This window comes from Hypanus sabinus, chromosome 21 (genome assembly GCF_030144855.1).
Source record: "Hypanus sabinus isolate sHypSab1 chromosome 21, sHypSab1.hap1, whole genome shotgun sequence".
Taxonomy (NCBI): domain Eukaryota; kingdom Metazoa; phylum Chordata; class Chondrichthyes; order Myliobatiformes; family Dasyatidae; genus Hypanus; species Hypanus sabinus.
Genome location: NC_082726.1, coordinates 7,645,938 through 7,662,179, shown reverse-complemented (window position 1 = coordinate 7,662,179; position 16,242 = coordinate 7,645,938). Strand labels below are relative to the sequence as shown.

The following is a 16,242-nucleotide window of genomic DNA, read 5'->3' as shown; positions in this document are numbered from 1 at the left end:
CAGCCAGGAAGGCATTTCTGTGACGCTCCATGGAGAGCGAAGGGCATGACAAGGCACGGAAGTAATCACGGTTGTCCACTGCATGCAAGGAAGACATCAGTTTGTGACGACCAGTCGTACTACTGCACCCAGATTTGGGAGGTCAAGAGACTGGAACTGCCCCAGTGCAATGGCCTTTCCACTTTGAAAACTCTCCCATACGCCAGCATCTTCCAGTAAAGCTCTTCCGACTCAGATTTGCACTACTTGTATGTATAATCTATATTTTCATTTATATTTATCATCTGTTATGAGCAGAGAGACAACATCTGCCGGAAGTAAATTCCTTGTATGTGTACAGGTACTTGGCGACTAAAGTCTGATTCTGATTCGTTACCATACAACAGCCATGTTTTAGAAAAATACACCTGTTTCTGTTTCACCCTTTTTGCCAATGCACTGATGGCTTGGAGTTGGGGACTGGAAGGGGTGGGGTGATAATGTTTGTATTCTGGGTGCATCTTTTTCATGAATGTGAATTGTACATTTGATATATTTGTTATGCACTGCAAAATTCTCCTTTACACCATGTTCTCTTCATTTAAAAAAAATATTGTCAAGAAAAAAAAACACTCTCCCTTATAGGTTTTCTGTCATCATCGGATATGATGGACAGCAAACACGGTGAAGCATATAGTTTGTGTTAATAACCAACACACCCCAAAGATGTGCTGGGAGCATCCTGCAAGTTTCGCCACACATTCCAGCACCAATATAGCATGCTCAGAACAACACAAGCAACAACAAAGCATCAGGAAACCAGGCCCCTTTCCCACCTACTCACTCAGACAGGCCTCCAACACCAGCACAGGCCCCTTTCCCACCCATTCACTCACTCAGACAGGCCTCCAACACCAGCACAGGCCCCTTTCCCACTCACTCAGACAGGCCTCCAACACCAGCACAGGCTCCTTTCCCACTCACTCAGACAGGCCTCCAACACCAACACAGGCCCCTTTCCCACCCATTCACTCACTCAGACAGGCCTCCAACACCAGCACAGGCCCCTTTCCCACTCACTCACTCAGACAGGCCTCCAACACCAGCACAGGCCCCTTTCCCACCCATTCACTCACTCAGACAGGCCTCCAACACCAGCACAGGCCCCTTTCCCACTCACTCACTCAGACAGGCCTCCAACACCAGCACAGGCCCCTTTCCCACTCACTCACTCAGACAGGCCTCCAACACCAGCACAGGCCCTTTCCCACCCATTCACTCACTCAGACAGGACTCCAACACCAGCACAGGCCCTTTCCCACCCATTCACTCACTCAGACAGGACTCCAACACCAGCACAGGCCCCTTTCCCACTCACTCACTCAGGCAGGCCTCCAACACCAGCACAGGCCCCTTTCCCACCCATTCACTCACTCAGACAGGACTCCAACACCAGCACAGGTCCCTTTCCCATTCACTCACTCAGACAGGCCTCCAACACCAGCACAGGCCCCTTTTCCACCCTTCCACCCACACTGATAGGCCTCCAACACCAACACAGGCCTCTTTCCCACACTCCCCCCATGCAAGCACACTCAGGCACGCCTCCAAACCCAGCACTCTGTCATGAAGACTCACAGACCTCAGACACACCAACCAAGAGTTTTCAACCCCCAAATTTCGTGGTCCTCCGGGTATCGACCCCTGGACTTTGACCCATGGGACACAACTCCATGACATGCCGATCTGGGGGGGAGGGGAGGGAGGAGAGAAATCACCAATGTTCATCCACAAGGCCCACCAACCTCAGTCACTGACCACAGGGATCACTGGTTTTAGTCTCATTTCTGACTCATTACCAAGCTTCTCGAGCTACACATTGCCCAAAGTGAACACTGAACCGCATAGCACAGGGAAAGGCCCTCCAGCACATAATGTCTATGCTAACCAACATGGCAAATTAAACTAAATCTATCAGTCTGTACATTATCCATATCCCTCTCTTCACTGAATGTCCATGTGGCCACTCTGAGGTCTCTTCAATACCACTATTGCATCTGCTTCCACAACCAACCCTGGCAGCATGTCCCAGGCACCTACGCCTTCCTGTGAAAAACTAAATTAACCTTCTCACCTTCTAGCACTGGGCACTTCTGATCTATTAGGTCATCGCTCAGCCTCTGATGCTCCAGAGTAACAATCCAATTTTGTCTAATCACTCCTTATGAAGCATACTCTCCAGCCCAGGCAGCACCCTCCCCAAAGGCTCCACATCCTTCCTGTAATGCAAGGACCACAACTGCATACAATACTCCAAATGCAATGCAACCAACGTTCTATAAGCTGCAACATAACTTCCTAACTCATCTACTCAATGACTCGACCAATGAAGTCAAGCAGCCCATACACCTTCCTTATCTCCTTGCTGCTTTCAAACTGCTTTGGTCTTGAACCACAAGATCCCTCTGTACATCAGTGTTCCTCGGGGTCCTGCTGTTTACTGCAACTTTCTCCTCACATTTGACCTCCCAAAATGCAGTACCTCACATTTGCATGGATTAAACTCCATCTGCCACTTCTCTGCCCATGAGTACAATGGATCTATATCATGCCATATTCTTCTTCACAATCCACAATTCCTCCAATTTTTGTGTAATTCTACATCTTCAACCAATTCATTTACATTTTACATCAGAAACTATCAAAAATCAGACATATTATGCTAAGTATCAGAACAGTATGGTGGCATAAGAGCTAGCAAAATGCTTTACAGCACCAGTGATCAGGGTTCAATTCCAAACACTGTCTGTAAGGACCTTGTACATTCTCTCTGTGACTGCGTGGGTTTCCTTCCATATTCCAAAGATGTACAGGTTACTAAGGGTTAGTGAGTTGTGAGTACATTATGTTGGTGCCAGAAACATGGTGACATGGTGACAATTGCAGGCTGCCCCCAGCATATTCTCAGACTGTGCTGGTCGTTGATGCAAACCAACATCTCACTGTATGTTTCAATGTACATGTGACAAATAAAGCTAATCTGTTGTAGGTCTTTAATCTTCAACAAAGGCCCCAGCACTGATTCCTGGAAAATATCAGTGGTCAGAGACCTCCAGTCAAAACAACAGTCCACGGCCTCTACCCTGTCTTTTATGGCCAAGCTAATTCCGAATGTGATCTCCATCATCTTAATCTTCTAGATCAGCCGATCACAAAAGACCTTGTCACACACCCTACAAAATGACTCTGAAGATTTTTAGCAATAGAGATTGTTGGCTTTCAATGCTTCCCTCCAGAACCATCAACATCCCTACCATACTACAAACTCATCTAGGAGGGGGGCTGCTGCAAGAAAGCAGCATTATGCAGGCTGTGCTCTCTTTTCGCTACTACCACGGGGGGGGAGGCACAGGAGCCTCAGAGCCTACACCCACGGGTTCAACCATCAGGCTACTGACTAGCATGGACAACTTAACTCACCTCAACACTGAACTGTTCCACAATCTATGGACTGTACAATTCATGTTCTCAGTATTATTTATTTATTTTTAAATAGGCAGAATGTGTCTTTTTTGCACATTGGTTGCTTGACAGTCTTTATGTATTGTAGCGGTGTGCTACAAGCAGCGCTAAAATTACGACACGGAGTCGGTAACTGCAGTCGAAGGAAAAACTTTATTCGAAAACTTCAGCCTCACTTTTAAGCCTCTGTCAACCGGCCCCCCATGGCGAAGAGGCTCCAAAGCTCTGTGCTCGCAAACCCCCGTAGGCTATCTAATTGTGAGTCGGTTCGGATACGCTAGGAAATGAGGCGCTACATAACCCCCCCCCAGAACCGGCGATACACCCCCCAATGTCCACAGCCTGGGCCAGAACCTGCTTGGGAGGTCGGCCTCTGCGCCGAGGCGCCGGAAACTCGGCCGGTTGCGCCAGGTCCACATGGGCCGGCTTGAGGCGGTCCACCGTGAAAACCTCCTCCTTCCCCCCAACGTCCAGCACGAACGTGGACCCGTTGTTCTGGAGCACCGTAAACGGCCCCTCGTATGGCCGCTGCAGCGGTGGCCGATGCCCGCCCCTTCGTACAAACACAAACTTACAGTTCCGTAGGTCTTTGGGTACGCAGGTCGGGTGCCGCCCATGCTGTGAAGTGGGTATGGGGGCCAGGTTACCGAGCTTCTCGCGAAGTCTGCCCAGGACTGCAGCGGGTTCTTCCTCTTGCCCCCTCGGGGCTGGTAGGAACTCTCCGGGGACGGCCAGGGGCGCGCCGTATACCAACTCGGCCGACGAGGCGTGCAGGTCGTCCTTGGGCGCTGTGCGGATGCCGAGAAGGACCCAGGGAAGCTCGTCCGCCCAGTTGGCTCCTCGCAGGCGGGCCATGAGGGCCGACTTCAGGTGACGGTGGAAACGCTCCACTAGTCCGTTTGACTGTGGGTGGTAGGCAGTGGTGTGGTGCAGCTGAGTCCCCAAAAGGCTGGCCATAGCTGACCACAGGCTGGAGGTGAACTGGGCGCCTCTGTCGGAGGTAATGTGGGCTGGTACACCAAAGCGGGATATCCAGGTGGCGAGCAGGGCTCGGGCGCAAGATTCGGAGGTGGTGTCGGTGAGCGGGACCGCCTCTGGCCATCTTGTGAACCGGTCCACGATAGTCAGGAGGTAACGCGCTCCGCGCGACACTGGCAGGGGGCCCACGATATCCACATGAATGTGGTCGAAACGCCGGTGGGCGGGATGGAACTGCTGCGGTGGGGCTTTGGTGTGCCGCTGAACCTTGGCCGTCTGGCAGTGCATGCACGTTCTGGCCCATTCACTGACCTGTTTGCGGAGACCGTGCCAAACGAACCTGCTGGAAACCAGCCGGACAGTTGTCCGGATGGAGGGATGCGCCAAGTTATGAATGGAGTCGAAAACACGTCGCCGCCAGGCTGCGGGGACGACCGGACGGGGCTGGCCGGTGGCGACGTCACAGAGTAGGGTCCTCTCACCTGGGCCCACGGGGAAGTCCTGGAGCTGCAAACCAGAGACTGCAGTCCTGTAACTCGGAATCTCCTCATCTACCTGCTGTGCCTCTGCCAGTGCCTCAAAGTCTACCCCTTGGGAAAGGGCATGAACGGCAGGGCGAGAGAGCGCATCCGCCACGACATTGTCCTTACCCGAGACGTGCCGGACATCCGTTGTGTATTCAGAGATGTAGGACAGGTGGCGTTGCTGGCGGGATGACCAGGGGTCGGATGCTTTCGTAAACGCAAAGGTAAGCGGTTTGTGGTCCGTGAACGCGGTGAAGGGCCGACCTTCTAGGAAGTACCTGAAATGCCGGATTGCCAGGTAGAGCGCCAACAGTTCCCGGTCAAAAGCACTGTACTTGAGCTCGGGTGGCCGCAGGTGTTTGCTGAAAAACGCCAGGGGTTGCCAGCGACCTGCGATGAGCTGCTCCAGCACCCCACCGACTGCCGTGTTTGATGCGTCCACTGTGAGGGCGGTAGGGGCGTCCATTCTGGGATGTACTAGCATTGCGGCGTCAGCCAAAGCTTCCTTCGTTTGAACGAAAGCGGCGGCGGACTCCTCGTCCCAGGTAATGTTCTTGCTCGGACCCGACATCAGGGCGAACAGGGGGCGCATGATCCGGGCAGCTGAAGGGAGGAAGCGGCGGTAGAAATTGACCATACCTACGAATTCCTGAAGGCCTTTGATCGTGGTGGGTCGGGGGAAGTGGCGGACCGCATCTACCTTAGCGGGCAGAGGGGTTGCCCCGTCTTTAGTAATCCTGTGGCCCAGGAAGTCAATGGTATCAAGTCCGAACTGGCATTTGGCAGGGTTGATTGTAAGACCGTACTCACTCAGTCGGGCGCAGAGTTGACGGAGGTGGGACAGATGCTCCTGACGACTGCCGCTGGCTATGAGGATGTCATCCAAATAGATGAACGCGAAGTCCAGGTCCCGTCCCACCGCGTCCATTAACCGCTGGAACGTCTGTGCGGCATTCTTCAGGCCGAACGGCATGCGGAGGAACTCGAAGAGGCCAAACGGGGTGATGAGAGCCGTTTTGGGGACGTCGTCAGGATGCATCGGGATTTGATGGTACCCTCGGACAAGGTTGACCTTGGAGAAGATCCGGGCGCCGTGCAGGTTTGCCGCAAAGTCCTGAATGTGCGGCACAGGGTAGCGGTCCGGTGTGGTAGCCTCGTTCAGCCTGCGGTAGTCGCCGCACGGTCTCCAGCCCCCCGTCGCTTTGGGCACCATGTGCAGGGGGGAAGCCCAGGGGCTGTCGGACCGCCGGATGATCCCCAATTCCTCCATTCTCTGGAACTCCTCCTTCGCCAGTCGGAGCTTGTCCGGGGGAAGCCGCCGAGCACGGGCATGGAGGGGTGGTCCCTGTGTCGGGATGTGGTGCTGTACGCCGTGCCTGGGCATGGCTGCTGTGAACTGCGGTGCCAGAACCGATGGGAACTCCGCCAGGACCCTGGTGAAGTCGTTGTCGGACAGCGTGATGGAGCCGAGGTGAGGGGCTGGCAACTGGGCCGCGCCCAGGGAGAACGTCTGAAAGGTCTCGGCGTGTACCAGTCTCTTCCTGGGCAGGTCAACCAGCAGGCTGTGAGCTCGCAAAAAATCCGCACCCAGAAGCGGTTGGGCTACGGCTGCCAGTGTGAAGTCCCACGTGAACTGGCTGGGGCCGAACAGTAGCTGCACCTGACGGGTGCCATAGGTCCTTACTGTGCTGCCATTCACGGCCCTCAGGGGGGGACCCGGTGCCCTGCTGCGGGTGTCGTAACTCGTCGGAGGTAAAACGCTGATCTCAGCCCCAGTATCGACCAAAAACCGGCGTCCCGACCTTCTATCCCACACATACAGGAGGCTATCCCGATGGCCAGCCGCCATAGCCATCAGTGGCGGCTGGCCCTGGCGTTTCCCGGGAACTTGCAGGGCGGGCGGCAACGGCGGGCTTCTGCGCCCCACCGCTGGTGGTAGAAGCACCAGTGGTCATTGGGCCGGGGGTTAGTGGGCTCTGCGGCCGGGCCCGGACTGGTTTGCTGCCGGGAGCGTGGCTGGGAGATCTGTGCGATGGACGCCCCGCTCACCTTTTTGGCGTTCCACAGCAAGTCCGCCCGGGCTGCCACCTTCCGGGGGTCACTGAAATCCGCGTCGGACAGCAGCAGGCGTATGTCCTCGGGCAGCTGCTCCAGGAATGCCTGCTCAAACATGAGGCCTGTGTGTCCCTCGGCCAGAGACAACATCTCATTCATTAAAGCCGATGGAGGTCTGTCGCCCAAGCCATCCAGGTGCAGTAAACGGGCAGCCCGCTCGCGCCGTGAGAGTCCGAAAGTCCTGAGGAGCAGGGCTTTGAATTCCGTGTACTTGCCGTCTGCCGGGGGCGACTGTACGAACTCCGCGACCTGGGCAGCTGTGTCCTGGTCGAGGGAGCCCACCACGTAGTAGTAGCGGGTGTCTTCTGAGGTGATCCGGCGAACGTGGAATTGGGCTTCGGCTTGCTGGAACCATAGGTCCGGGCGCTGTGTCCAGAAACCCGGCAGTTTCAACGAAACCGCATGAACAGAGGCGGCGTCGGTCATTTCTGGTCCAAAAATCGTTTGGACCGTCGGGGTCACCAATTGTAGCGGTGTGCTACAAGCAGCGCCAAAATTACGACACGGAGTCGGTAACTGCAGTCGAAGGAAAAACTTTATTCGAAAACTTCAGCCTCACTTTTAAGCCTCTGTCAACCGGCCCCCCATGGCGAAGAGGCTCCAAAGCTCTGTGCTCGCAAACCCCCGTAGGCTATCTAATTGTGAGTCGGTTCGGATACGCTAGGAAATGAGGCGCTACAGTATATATCTTTTCATAACTGCAATTGCATTCCTTTATTTTCTTGTAAATATCTGCAAGAAAATGAATCTCAAGGTGACCTGTGCAAAGTATATTCAAGATTGTTTAATGTCATTTCAGAATACAAGTGTCAGGGAGAATGAAATTATTGTTACTCCTGATCCGACGCAGCAAAAAAAAACACAATAAGATAAAGAACACAATAATAAAAATAACACTAGGCGCAGGGTGACTGACAGGAAATGAGGTAGTAGTAGTGCTTGGGGGTGTTGATCAGCCTCACTCCCTGGAGAAAGTAATGTCCGGTGGTCCTGACATGGAAGCTCTGTAGCTTCCTCCCTGATGGGAGTGGGACAAACAGTCCCCGAGCAGGGTGGGAGGGATCCTTCAAGATGTTACTGGCTAAGTAAACTTACTTTGACTTCTGAGAAATGAATGAAGCTGTGGAGGCTATGACAACACGATTAACAACTGACAAGGCATCTCCTGGGATTGTTGGAGGGATTTCATGTCACGTAGTGAAGATTTCCCAATCAGTGTCAAACAGAACTACAGCTCTGGTGGCAAACTCAAAGGGAGGAAAGCTGCTTAGAAAAAGGTGGGTCAGGAAAACTGTAGGCTATGCTATAGTCTGAGAAATGGGGAAGTGAAGACCAGGGCAAACGAGAGAGAGGTAGAACAAACACAATCAGACTAACAATTAGCTACACATACAGTAGACATTTCCAAATAGATTTCCTGGGGGCTGGCACAATGTCCGAGGTTAGTGAAAGGTATTGGGTTTACTAAATTGGATGAATATACATTTCACTGAAATTTCATCCACTGCGCTGTGTTTCAGCCAGTGTCACAAACATAGATCATAGCACCTCATTTAATGAACATTTTTCTTGCAAAATCTGACAACTGTAGGGTGCAGATTTTAACTGCAGACAAAACTGTGGAGGCCTGACATGGTTAAAGCAAGTAACTTAATCCAGGTGATGTCAACCCCCAGAGATAAAGTTAATAGTTCAGAATTTACATGTGATCCACAAAATGAGATTATAATCTTAAAATGGGACAAATATTCATACAAGTAAAAAGATTAAAACATTTGTTTAGATTCATTGCATCCTTATTACATTGCAGAAAGGTGAAATAATATATCTGTAATGATAGATAATAAACACCAGAGAGTCTGTAGATGCTGGAAATGCTGAACAACAAATGCTGGAGAAACTCAGCAGGTCAGGCAGCATCTATGGAGGGGGATAAACAGTTGCTGTTTTGGGCCAAGACCTTTTATCAGGGCTGGAAAAGAAGGGGGAAGAAACTTGTATCTCCTTCCCTTCCCCCCACACTATTCCGGCTTCGTTAGTCAGGAGAGTGATTTCAAGACCTGTGAGCTCTATAAAACCCTGGTTAGACCAGATTCTGAGTATTACGTTCAGTTCTGGTCTCCTCACTGTAGGAAGAATTTAGAAGCTTTAAAGGTGGTGCAGAGGAGATTTACCAGGATACTGCCTGGATTAGAGAGTAAGTCTCAAAAGCATAGATTGAGCGAGTTTGGGCTTTACTCTCTGGAGCGAAGGAGGATAAGAGGTGACTTGATAGAGATGTACAAGATGACAAGAGGCATAGATTGAGCCAGAGACATTTTCCCAAGGCGGAAATGGCTAATATGAAGGGACATAATTTTAAGATGATTGGAAGAAAGCACTATGTGATGGCAGAGATAAACTGTTTTCTTTACACACAGTAAATGGAATGGAATGGTTTGGAATGCACTGCCAGGGGTGGTGATAGAGACAGATACATTAGGGACATTCAAAAAACTCCTAGATAGGCAGATGGACGGTAGAAAAATAGTGGGCTATGTAAGAGGGAAAGATTGGATTTATCTTGAAGTTGGCACAACATCATGGGCTGAAGGGTCTGTACTGTGAACATAGATACAGAAGACTATAGCAATCTCAGGTTTGGCAGTCTACATTTCCCACTTGAGACAAGCCGTATCCTCTAAAGCACTAATGCAAACTCAGATTTGGAGAGTTTAGTTCTGTGAGTTGAAAAGCCAGTGGAGTGGGTAAGATATAGGCTCACGTGCAACAGCTGCAGCGCAAGGAATGAAAACCAGAGGGAAAGAGAAACCAACATACAATCAAGCCAATAAGCAGCCTCATGTACAAATGATATCACTGGAGAGATTACAGAGAAACAACTCCACCTGTAACTTCCACCAATGAAAACCAGAGGGAAAAAGAAACAAACATACAATCAGGCCAATAAGCAGCTACATCACTGGAGAGATTACAGAGAAACCACTCCACCAATCTTACTAAATAATAAATTAGTTATACAATGATAAAACCAGAAACATCGTCACTGATAAGGCCATAAGACACAGGAACAGAATTAGGCCACTTGGCCCATGGCATCTGTTCGTCATTCCATCACAGCTGATTTATTTTCCCTTTCAACCCCACTCTCCTGCCTTCTCCACGTATCCTTTGATGCCCTGACTAGTCAAAAAATGTCACAAATGTAAAGGAGCAACTCAAGCTTGAGGAGCACAAATAGGGAAGGAGAAGTTGAGAGGTTAAGTGAGAGGGAAGGGAAGACAAGCAGGTCTGGATGAGTGAAAAGCAAGAGGCCACCACAGAAATCTGGGAGGAAGCTACAAGAATGCAGAACTGTCCTTCAATGCATACCTGGAAGTCAGTTGTGTTGTTACCAATCTGATTGACGTTGGGTAACGATCCTCCATAATACTGAGCTCGAGTCTGTGCCAAACGCAAGTGATGCAGCTTGTGCAACTGGACCTAGGAATGAGTAGAAAATTATGTCAGCCTAGAGTTACAACAGTAATCCATTCAAAGAGCTTGATAGTTCATCCAACTATACAGACTAAAGAGCATTTGCCCTACTAGTCTATGGACAGCTACACTTTATCCAAACCTCCTTCACTTTACTCAATGCAAATGTAAATGTCCTTCTACACTCATCCAGCTTTCCATTCAGTGAAGGTGCTTTAAGTGTATCATATCAGTTTGTGTGGGTCCATAGCTCAAGGTTAACACGTCTGCTTGTAGTTTCGATACCACTGTGCGGAAGGAAATTTGCAATTAACCTTTTATCTTGTAGATTACTCAGAGGCCTACAGCACTGAAACAGACCCTTCAGCCCATCTAGTCCATGCCGAACTATTATTCTGCCCTGTCCCTTTGACGTGTACTAATCCACAATTCTCTTCAGTGTTGAAACTACTAGCAGCTTGTTTTCACTCTCACCACCATCTGAGTGAAGACGTTCCCCATCATGTTTCCCTTAAACATTTATTTATGGAGATTCGGAGATCACTGGCAAGGCTATCACTGAGGATGACAATGGGAAAGAATTTCTTCTCAAGTACTGTGAAGCTTTGGAATGCTTTAAACCCAGACAGCAAAGTCAGTGAAAGCAGTAAAAGTCCTAATTCCGGGAAATTCCAGGCTCACATGAACAGAACTAAGCCCAGATCAGATGAGCTACAAATGGATCGAGGGCCAATCTCTGCTCCAAACTCAACAGACTGACATGTTTCAGACAATTAGGTTAGGTTTATTTGTCACAGGTACATCGAGACATCCAGTTATTCAGTGAAATGCATAAACACAAAGAACTCTGCAGATAAAAGAAATCCAAAGCAACGCACACAGAATGCTGGAGGAACTCAGCAGGTCAGGCAGCATCTATTAAAAATGAATAAACAGTTGATGCTTCAGGCTAAGACCCTTTTTAAGGACTGAAAAGGAAGGGGGAAGACAACAGAATAAAAAGGTGGGGGGAGGGGAAGGAGTCTAGCTGGAAGGTGATGGGTGAAGCCGGGTGGGTGGGAAAGGTAGAGGACTGGTGCAGATGGAATCTGATAACAGAGGAGAGGGGGAAGGAGGATGATCCCAAGGGGAGGTGAGAGGCAGATGAAAAGAGGTAAGAAACCAGAGTGAAATGTGTTGTTTACATCAAATCAGCAAGGATTGTGCTGGGCAAGAATCACCCATGTTTCCAGCACAAAAAACAGCATGCCACTACTTAATAACCCTAATCAGTCTTTGGAATGTGGGAGGAAACTCACACAGTCACGGGGAGAATGTACAAACTCCTTGCAGACAGCAATGGGAATTGAACCCTGAATGCTGATCACTGGTGCTGTACAGTGCTACACTAACCATTACTCTATCTTGCCGCCCATTAAGACTGTCCAGCCTGATATTTAGTTGATTAAGAGTTAATGACATATCAGTCCAGTCACAAACAGACCTGGCCAAGTAAGTATTCTACCACAAAAGGTGAATGTGTGTATAATATAAAGGGCATCGTCACAGAGGAATGAGAATGATGGGCAAAATTCCAACTGCTGAGTTTTATCTAAAGGTCAATAATTTCATTGTTGCCAGATCTATTTAATTACCTGAATTTGAAATTACCCAGCTGCTACAGCAGGATTTGAACTGATGGATCAAGATCAATATTTCAGACTTCTGGATACAGACCAACATCTACACCAGTACTCTGCCAGACCCTTCATTCAACACTTCAGACTTCCACCTGTCTCCCATCTCAAAGAAAAAAGCACAATCCAAATTCCATAATGCTCATTCCCGGACAGACCAAGCACCCTGCATACCCGAGACCCCAAATTAACATCACAGCATTTCATTCAATTCTTTTAGTGGAATTCTGCACTACATGACAAAATGACAGCTGCATTTGTCTTGTCTACCAGGTTGTAGGTCGGTGCATACATTCCATGTACAATAGAGTTTGCAGGCAGCAAGACTACAAATGCAATGATGTGGGGACAGCAGCAAGCAACAATGCAACCAGTTTAATATCAGTCAATGCTTGTTCAATAGTCACTATCGATACAAGAGCAAGAATGTTGTCAGGCATCCTGACAAGGAGTCAAAAACTAATTCGGAAAATTGAGCAAATTAAATTTTTCCCAATCGAATTCATCTTCCACTGGTTCAGTTTATTTCTGTTAATGCCCCTCCTCCCCTTCTTACCCCATCCCTGACATATTTAGTTGTTTGTCTGATCTCCATCTCCCTCTGGTGCTCCTCCCCCACCTTCTTTCTCCTGAGGCCTCCTGTCCCATGATCCTTTCCCTTCTCCAGCTCTGTATCACTTTCGCCAATCACCTTTCCAGCTCTTAGCTTCATCCCACCCCCTCCGGTCTTCTCCAATCATTTCACATTTCCCCCTCCCCCCACTACTTTCAAATCTCTTACTATCTTTCCTTTCAGTTAGTCCTGACGAAGGGTCTCGGCCCGAAACATCGACGGAGCTTCTCCTTATAGATGCTGCCTGGCCTGTTGTGTTCCACCAGCATTTTGTGTGTGTGTTGTTGTTTGAATTTCCAGCATCTGCAGATTTCCTCCTGTCCACTGGTTCAGTAACCCTTTAAGACCAGTAAATATTTGTCAAACATTGGCTTCCTTGAAACACGGACAATCAGCTCATTCTCTCATGATAACGGGCTGTGATACCACAAGGAATAGATGTCCTCCTGTAACCTCATTCAACCAGGCATCAAGGAGACATCACTCCCAAATCAGCCCCACATTCCCATGGGTGACTACAATGCAGCAGAACGGGTGAAGATCTATGACCAGAAAAAACACAAACCAAACACTCTTTCCCAGGAAGTTCAAGGCCAGTTTCAGCAACATCTCAAGATCTGATTTTGCAGCTCTTCACTGTATCTGACAGCTTAGGGCAATAGTATTTGGCATCAACTCTCAAAGAGATCTATCTAATTAGTCCACTCTTGCCCATTTCCCTCACACTTACTTTCAACCCCAAGTTCCCCAGGGAAGTTACAACTATATTTTCTTTTATAAAGTGAATTCCAAATTAGAAGAACCTGCACCATGCAACAAATTCTCATTTCTTCACATTCTGCCAATTGGGTTATTGTCTGCGTCTTTTGATTTCCAACCTAGCAACCAGTGGAGTTTCTCCACATTTACTCTTTGAAAGCCACGGTTAATGATGAACATCCCTAACAAATCTTCCAGTTGGTGATGAACAACTCCACCTTTTCCAGGCACACTCAGAAGGATTTGACAGGCAGGGTTAAAGACAATCTCAAGAGGTTCTTCAGTTACTTTGACAGTCATAGGCAAGTCCAGGCCTGCTTAAAGACCATTAAAGGTGCCCATACGTGAAGCCAAAGGAGAGGACGAAGACTAGAGACCTGTGACCAGTTGAGTGCTCCAGTAGACAGTGTTGGGACCTTTGTTATTCATTACATCCTGTATGTAAATAATTTGCATGTGAATATGCAGTACATGGAATAATTAGCACATCTGCTGATGATTCAAATTAGGAGGTGTTGTTGATAGTGAAGCAGGTTACAATGAATTGCAGCTGAGGAATGGCAGATGGATTTCAACTTAGAAATGGAGTAAAGTTATGCACTGGACATTCAAACCAGGCTAGGAGCCATACAGTGAAAGGCAGGGCATTGATTCTAGTGCAGAGGTCGGCAACCTGCGTCTCCGGAGCCACATGCGGCTCTTTCATCTCTGTGATGCGGCTCCCCGTGGTTTGTTAGCTTTTGAAATGTAATTCGAAATTTGAAGATTATGGTGATCTTGTACAATCTGAAAACTTTGTGGAGACACCATTTCCTGGCACATCCGAACCCGCTCACAATTAGCCACCGTTCCGGCTAAGGGAGATAGCCTACGGGGGTTTGTGAGTACGTGTCTTTTGGAGCATCCGCGCCCACGGGGATGGGTTGAGGGAGGCTTTAAAGCAAGGCTGTTTAGTTCGAATAAAGTTACCTTTGACTGCAGTCTTTATTTTAGCGCTGTGTGTAGCACACCGCTACAACGTGTTTTTTTATCGCTATTAATATAGATCACAACTGCCAATGCCTGACACCCGCCAGTGCGCGCTTTCTTTTAATTCTTCGATCCAAGGTAGGCTAACTATGGAGTAACCTTCAACCCAACGTCTTTTTTTCGGAGTTCAAAATGTTTTTGTTGCATGCAGAAATGTAATTTCGTTTTCTCTGCAGGAGTTCATCAATTTCATAAATGCAACACATTATAGTTTGCTTATACATAGCATAAAGGCAAAAAAAACCCGTTGTATGCAGTGTTATTTCATTTTGTGGCTCCCAGTGTTTTCTTTTCTGTGGGAAATGGGTCCATATTGGCTCTTTCAGTGGTAAACGTTGCCGACCCCTGTTCTAGTGGATGACGTGGGAGTTCGCTGAGTAGACAAGGTGGTGAAGCAGGGTTTTGCATGCTGCCCTTCACCAGTCAGGGTGGACTTTAGGAGCTGGGGCTCTCTGTTGCAATTATATAAATCAATAGGGAGACCCCATTTGAAGCGTTGTGTAGAGCTTTGGTCACACTGTTACAGGAAAGACACCATGAAGCTGGAGTGTGTGCAGAAGAGATTTAAGAGGACGCTGCCTGGGCTGGAGGGGCTGAGTTGTTGGCAGAGGTTAGCCACGCCGTATCTTTATTCCCAGGAGCACAGGAAAATGAGGGGTATCCTCACAGAGGTTTATAAAAGCATGAAGGGTACAAATAAGGTGAACAGTCACAGCCATTTCCCCCAGGGGTGGGGAATAGAAACAGGACTAGAGGACACAGAAACACAAGAGGGAAGAGACTTGAGAGGCAACTTCTTTACACAAAGGGCAGTGAGTACCAGAGGAAGTGGTCAAAAGTGGGTAGAACTGTTGCATTTAAGAAGAATATAGACAGGTCCTTTGAAGGGAGGGGCTTGAAGGGTTACGGCCAAACATAAGCAACTAGGACTTGCAGGGAGGATGCTATGGGCTGAAGGCCCTGCTTCCACTGTGCATCAATCTCTAACTCCAATGACTGAAACTGCACATCCCCTATCCAAGGGAGCCTCTGACGTCATGGCAGAGGACCAGAGCAGCAGAATGTGCTACTGTGCACAATCCTGAAGTTCTCAGCTCTTTTTAATGGTCAACATTTGTGCCTGTGAACCCCCAGATTCCTGTCTCTGCACCCACTTTAAAATGACACCTTCCAGCCTACACCACCCTACCACATCCTTGGTTGCGGAGTGCACTCACCACCCCCCTTCAGGTTCAGCTGTAAATACTGGCCTTCTTCAGCAAAACCTGTCGACCACAAATGAATTATAAAGGGAAAGTGGAATGAGTAAGTAAATGCTTAGAGACCACATCGAGAAAAGGAACTTTGTTACTCGATAATACATCGGGCATGGCCTGGGAAAGGGATAACTGCAGCGTCAGACTGAGAATAATGTGTAACCAATTCACCCATGAAGCAATCTAATCAGTGTTAAGGTTCTGCAGATTGAGCAAGCAATAGAGTGCAGGTAAAATCAGAAACCAATCCTAGTTCTTTGAAAAGATTTCACAAAAATGCAGTTGGTGCTTTGTTTTCATATTAAATGTGACCT

General features: G+C 48.7%; 2 protein-coding genes across 3 annotated transcripts in view; both read right to left on the bottom strand.

Moving 5' to 3' along the window:
• crtc3 (CREB regulated transcription coactivator 3) overlaps positions 1-16,242 on the bottom strand; it is a 139,102-nt gene that overhangs the window by 92,187 nt on the left and 30,673 nt on the right. For both annotated transcript variants that reach the window (XM_059945902.1, XM_059945903.1), the window contains exon 2: positions 10,491-10,601. In XM_059945902.1, coding sequence (XP_059801885.1) covers positions 10,491-10,601 — 111 coding nt within the window. The remainder of the gene's footprint in view (positions 1-10,490; positions 10,602-16,242) is intronic.
• LOC132378760 (uncharacterized) overlaps positions 13,087-16,242 on the bottom strand; it is a 60,758-nt gene continuing 57,602 nt past the window's right edge. Inside the window, exon 2 of the mRNA XM_059945904.1 lies at positions 13,087-13,222. The gene's annotated coding sequence lies outside the window, so the exon portion shown is untranslated. The remainder of the gene's footprint in view (positions 13,223-16,242) is intronic.